The following is a 6,254-nucleotide window of genomic DNA, read 5'->3' as shown; positions in this document are numbered from 1 at the left end:
ACTTAGTAAGCTTTGGCTAGTAAGGACAATTCAATGTCCTTAGAGGATTTGTATAACTTGAAGCAGTCTGAAGCTTCCAATTTAGAGTTAAAGATCAAGAATAGATTTAATCTCTTTACTGCTAGTCTAATTACTGTAAGCTCTACAGGAGACGTACCACAGTCTCAAATAATGACGCCACTAGCTCTCGCAGTCTAGGGTTAGTCAAATAGTGAACTCGTGCACTATACCAAGGGCGTTTCCCTTCAGGTTATTTGAAAGTCAGAGGCTCTACTGTGCTTAAGGAATTTCCTAGGCTTTAAAGAAAGGAGTCTATTCTCTGAGAGCTAAAGAGCTCAGGGGATTAACTGCAGGTTTGCTGCTAGCTAAATCCTTGAGAGTGTATGTGGTGCTTGGTGGGTTGGTGTTTTCGTGTCTCAGAGAACCTCTCCTATTTATACCTTTCAGCCTGTTGTTCCTTAGCCAATAGCAAAACTGGCTCTTCTATTCTACTGTAATTACTAAGCTACTTCTACTTTTATTAATAAGCATTTTTTCTGTATTAGTCAGCCTTCTGTCTGTTTTACTAATGTATTGGTAAGCTATTACTAATGTTTGTTAGAGTATTACTATATTTTGGTAATTCATAGCTGTTGAGCATAGACCTTTACTAAGCATAGTTTCTAGATTACTAAGAAGCTGAGTCATATTATTAGTCATTGATTCACTTTTAGTAAGCTTAAGTGTCTATGCTTACTTTGCAGCTCTGAGTAAGCGGTTTCTTTTTGATTTGAATACCTATTATTTCTTTAGTTTTCCTATACTTATAATTATGGTGCATGACACCGTCTGTCATGGTACCATCCACAAGTACTTATCCCTTGTTTTCCAATGGAATATAGAGCTTTAAATCCCTTCGCGTCTAAGTCATGGTACCGGAGCACCAAAAAATGCCTGGTTGTAGATCAAGGAAGGGCTACCTAACAAGCCCTCAACAGTGATGGCATTACCACGGTCAGCCTGTCAGTGGTACTGCAGGCCTGTTACAAGCCCCCATTCCCAGAGCAAGTACAAGCCCATGTCGTTGACCATATGCTAACAGATTGATCAGATCATGATACCTAAAGTGATCCGCCACCGTTGCTGCCGTTCAGCAAATAATCGAAGATGGTTTGGTTGATTGCCAGTGCCTGCAGCAAGATGAGCACGGATATGATGATATTCTTCAGGACGTTGCTTCGAGAAAATCTAGAATCAGAGCATGCAGCTGGCTAGTACAATAAAACAAGGAGTTGTTAGAAACACAGACCTACAGTGCGGAGACTTAATGTTTGACGAGGACTGCAGGGCTGCTTTTCTGGAAATGCGTGAAGATTTATTGAATTTTTATAGCTGTTCCTGAACGTCTATTCTCAATTTTGGCACAATGGAGGATGCTGGATAACTGATGGCCCGTATATAAGGGTATTGTTCAGGAACAAACGTCCCACATGAAGACCTCTGAGCCCCCGACTCCGAAGAAGCTGTGATTGCTGTGCATGTTAAGCACTGCAAATATTAATGGTAAGTATTTTAGCCTTCCTCAGAATTCTTGAAATTGATTGACAGCTTTCCGCGATGTCATAGTCAGCACCCAAGAACGTCACTGCCGCATGCAGTTCTCCCTTAAACCGATTCCCGCAGGGCGTGTACATAAGAGCCTACGTGTCATTTGCTGTAGCTATAGTTAGCCATTATTTGGAAACACTCTCTCCGCAGATAGATTATACTTACAGTCAATTCCAGCTTGTACCAGTGCCAGTGGGCATTGCCCTCATGCATGACTATGGTGAAAGGCCGACCCGAGATAGCAAGAAGGGAAAACTAGATAAGATTGGCGCTTGAAGAGCAGTGATTAATGACTACTCTTCAAGCGCCAATCTTATCTAGTCATTGTCTATTTAGAGCCTGGGCTTTCCCATAGTGGGCCTTTCGGCCTCCTTCAGTACCTTGAATACGAAACACCTACGATTCATGCTCGTTCAGCAATCAGAATAACAAAACATCTAACTGAGGGACTGTATCTAGAACAATATTGACTTTGTCAGTAGCCTGGGACTGGACGTATGGCGACAACGCACCGGCGCCACTGGACTTTGAGTGTCGGTGGTGAGTGTACAGGGTCTGTAGCGTTAGTTTGGCGGTGGATTGGACTGGTTCTAGCGCACTTTAACATTCTGCACTCGTTTTTCTACCAAATTCTCAATGCTGGCAAAGCTTTGCCAGGATGGACAGAAAACTATCATGCGCTGTTTGTTCGTCAGTGGCATATATGTGGCAGCGACAAGGCCATGGTAGTTTGCCATCACCCGCAATAGCTATCAATGTGCTGTTGCGCCATCTTTACTTACGAACCTACCGGAGTGGTATCACCAGAGCTCGAAAAGACGTATGCGTTCGCGCGAATTCAAGTTTTTCGTCGAGTCCCTGGCATGAAACATGAGACTGGCAGCCATCTTACAGTATGAAATCCATATTATCCTCCCTTTCTACCAATTTACTCATTGATGCCTTCGACAGTCTACCTGTGTATCTCTCTAGAGATATCCACCGTGCTCTTGTGCGCTCCAGTCTTCTACTTGGCCAAGAGGTGCGCGTGCTGCAGTATTTTTATGAGACACTATCTGACACTGCAGCAAGACATCGCTAGCTCCGTTGTCCCAAGTTCTGACCACCCTCCCTACCGATCGCCTCATGAATGTCCTCGTCAAACGTCTAGGCACCCTCGACATCCTGGGGAGGAGGGAGGGGGGCAGAAATTGACGTCTCATCCGCCGCTTCCATCTAACTCCTCCCAAGTGTGTGTCCGGCAGTGCTTCATCTCCTTATCCTTGCTCACCAACACCATCCGCGCTACTCTGTATGCTGATAGCAACGTGAAGGCATGATTGATCTTGGCGTCGTGAATGTCAGACCTATATTCTTGAAGGTAAAGAACGAGTCGCTTGGCTGCAGGAGCGCTCAAGAGTGAATATTTATCCTCCTCATGGTTATGATGGCTGTCATGCCAACCATACAGATGTCCTGGAATGTGTACAGCGAGCGCGAAGGTTAGACTTAGACCTGATGCAATCTCTTCTATCAGATAATGCTCACATCTCTCTTCCAACAGTGATATCTGTGCTCATTTGTCTAATCTTGGATTTTATGTTAACACATTGCTGACGCTTTGCGCGGCTCTAGCTCACTCAAGTCCTGGAAAGCCATCGCAACCTCTGGACACAGTGATCAAGCACCTGGAGACAACAATGTTTGACAAGCGACTCGTACAATGGTATCCACCGCTGTTCAGTTCACCCTCGACCAAAAAAGCTTGGGTACAACAGAGCAAAATGCTGGCTTCTCTCGCAGCAACCTCCCGATGCAACATGCCTTCAGGCCGCGCCGGGTGTCTTTCGACATTGACTGCCACAACCAATGCATTATCACTGTCGCAGCCAGACATTTATGATGCGCTCTCCTTGCATTAGCTTTGGACATCTGCACCTGGGTCTTCCGTGCTGCACTATGTGCGTAAGATAATGTCGGGATTGGGAGGAGTGAGTTGCCTGATCCATCGACGGCTCTGCCAACAGATAAGCAGAAGGGAAAGAAGAGAGCCCCTGTGGTCAAAAAAGTCAGAGAATAGGATGCTGATGATAAGCACCGGAAGAGGCACGATCGGGACAGCAAGACCAAGCAAAGCAATACTACAAATGGCAAGAACAGCTTTCGCTGGTTGCAATGGGCACTCGGACGACGGCCATGGCCATGAGGGTCCAGCGCTCAGCCCAGAGCGCAGCAGGAGAAGCACAGAGGGCTCAGCCTTCCTTCACGCGCACATGTGGAGGAACCAAAACACCAGTGGCCAAACCTATGCCCAGGAGCAAGCTGCATCGGTCGAGGAGGACGTGACAGATGTAGAAGGATATTTATTCAAAGTAAGCGCCGAGAACCGCAGAACACGGTCTTCATACACTCACGACATTTCTTTCCCTCTCCTCTCTATGATACCTAGAGCGCATCGCGCCCACCATACTACCCGCAAGACGACTGTATGGCCTCTCCCTCGGACAGCCGCCATCAGACGCGATCCGTATATCTGACGCTCATGATGGAGGCAGGCGGATCATGGTTCCTAGTTGCCTTGCATTTGTTCATGTCATCCAATACTCACTTCCCCTCTCGCATGTCTCTTATCTCATTCTTGTTCTTTCTCCTCATCGCTTTTTCTCCTTCGCACCATGTACGGCTCACAATGGTCATTGACAGATCTCCCGGAACACAGGATGTAGGCAGCACCTCGACAAAGGCGTTCACCTGCGGTCTGAGGGCGGCAGACAAGCGCAGGAAAATAGACAGAGCCCTCTGTCATCGAGTGCGCTGAGACATTGCCTGTCAGAACGGAGTGTTGCCGAGAAGCCGCCAAGAGTCTTTCTTCATCATAAACGGACACGGCTCGAACACCGGCGCGTCGGGAGAGTTAGCTCAGAGGATTACTTCCGCCGGCAGCGGCCAAAGTATGTCGGTACCTCAAATGATCCATTTAAATTAATTGAGTGCTCTCCTAGGATTCAACGCTGCGGTCAGGTCGGTCGACTCCGCAGTGGAGCATCCGCGCACAGACAGGCTTACAGCTATCAGCGCCGCCTCGTACGAAGGTCTACCTGCCGTCAACGCTATGCGTTTTGTTGAACGGCCCTCGGACCTAAAGGGCAAGATGCCATGAAGGTGTCTTACGCCATCTTCGCCTGCGATAAACACGACTGGATTATAACATACCAGTGTATCCCTATATTGTGTTTGTGTGATATTTTAATTGCTGAGCATAGCGGAAATCGGGTCATTGTTTGCGGCGAGGGGAATATCGGCTTTAGAGGTTTTTTTTGAGCGGGAGATGGCTATGAGAGATGCTTCGTAAAGTCGACATCCTCTTACTCTGTACCACGATAAATAGTCGCTAACTAATCTGCCTGTAGCTGTGGGAAACGACAAGGCCTGATGGAGAAGAAGCTGGGAATCGGCTGTGCAAACATCTGCCGCCAGTCAGACGCAGCTCTGGAGACTGTGTTCAAGTAGAGCCTTTGCAGCACAACTTGATGCGCCGGTGAAAAGGTAATTATCATGCTGTGTGGGATCCATATCTCGCTTTTACTGCCCGGTTTTGCTTACTGATGCTTTTTCGCTGGTCCGCCTGTCAGGAGACGTCCATTTTGTGCGCACCTGCTTGAACCTCCTAATTGGCCAAGAGGCGCGCATATGATGACACACTTTTGAGATGAAAACTGACGCATGAACAGAACACCATTCGTTCTATTAATTCGACCATCCTTCCTACGAACTGCCCTTTCAATGCTTCGACGCCACTCGACAGATACGCGGAACTGTCTCGGCTAACGATCATGACTTCGGGGCCTGCGCATCCTCTGCAAGCCGGCCAGCACTTGAGCTTCCAAAGATGCGTCAAAGGACCCGTCGAGAAGCTACGCGAAGAAGGCTCTGTCCAAACGTCAATGTCCCATTTGCCATATCCTCCAGCTCCTCTCCAGAATGCGCATCCGCCAATATTCCGTCTCCTCATCCCCACTCGCCGACGCCACCTGATAATCAGTGTGTTAAAGGCACACACAATATTTGGTGACAGCGAGCCCTTTTTTGTGTGGCGTCGACGTACTTGGCCGGCCTCTGACCGAGCGACGAAATGCGGTTCGTGGTGTGGCCATCGAACGCGGCATTGAGCTGATTCAGTTTGGCGGCCTAGACACGGGAACTTATTAAGTTACACTAGACTAGCCACTCAGAAGCACCCATGAGTGGCTAAGACACTGAAAAGCCCAAAAAATGGCGCAGGCAGGAATCAAACCTGCAGCCTGAAAGTAACCACAGCACACTATACCACTAAGGCATAAGACCTTGCAAACATTGGGTTGGAATTGGCCTATAATACCACTTTTCCACCTTAGTCTTAGCTGCCCAAAGTCATATTAGCTGATTATTAGGTATTAAAGCAATGGAATGTAATTGTACAAAGGTGTATTCTGATGTTATGGCTAAGACACCAGCATGGCTAAGACATTGAGATATTAAATATCTGCTATTGATTCTGCTTATTGTACATATGTATATTCTAATGGCATGGTTAAAAGCACCAGTGTGGCTAAGACACCAGTGTGGCTCAGACACCTGAGTAGATGAATTATACTCAAGTAGAATCAATGGCAAATATTCAATGTCTCAATGTCTTAGCCATGCTGGTG

General features: G+C 47.2%; 1 protein-coding gene across 1 annotated transcript; it reads left to right on the top strand.

The window, feature by feature from the left end:
- Positions 1–3,713: 3,713 nt before the first annotated feature.
- Positions 3,714–4,726, top strand: PHACADRAFT_202232 (uncharacterized protein; the record flags this gene model as incomplete). The annotated part of the gene is made up of 4 exons (XM_007402467.1): positions 3,714–3,938; positions 4,016–4,288; positions 4,400–4,517; positions 4,569–4,726. 4 exons carry the CDS (start codon positions 3,714–3,716, stop codon positions 4,724–4,726), a joined length of 774 nt encoding a protein of 257 aa, XP_007402529.1.
- Between the last annotated feature and the right edge of the window lie 1,528 nt (positions 4,727–6,254).

This window comes from Phanerochaete carnosa, assembly GCF_000300595.1.
Source record: "Phanerochaete carnosa HHB-10118-sp unplaced genomic scaffold PHACAscaffold_176, whole genome shotgun sequence".
Taxonomy (NCBI): Eukaryota; Fungi; Basidiomycota; class Agaricomycetes; order Polyporales; family Phanerochaetaceae; genus Phanerochaete; species Phanerochaete carnosa.
The sequence above is the reverse complement of the archived record's forward strand: the minus strand, read 5'-3'. Positions and strand labels throughout refer to the sequence as shown.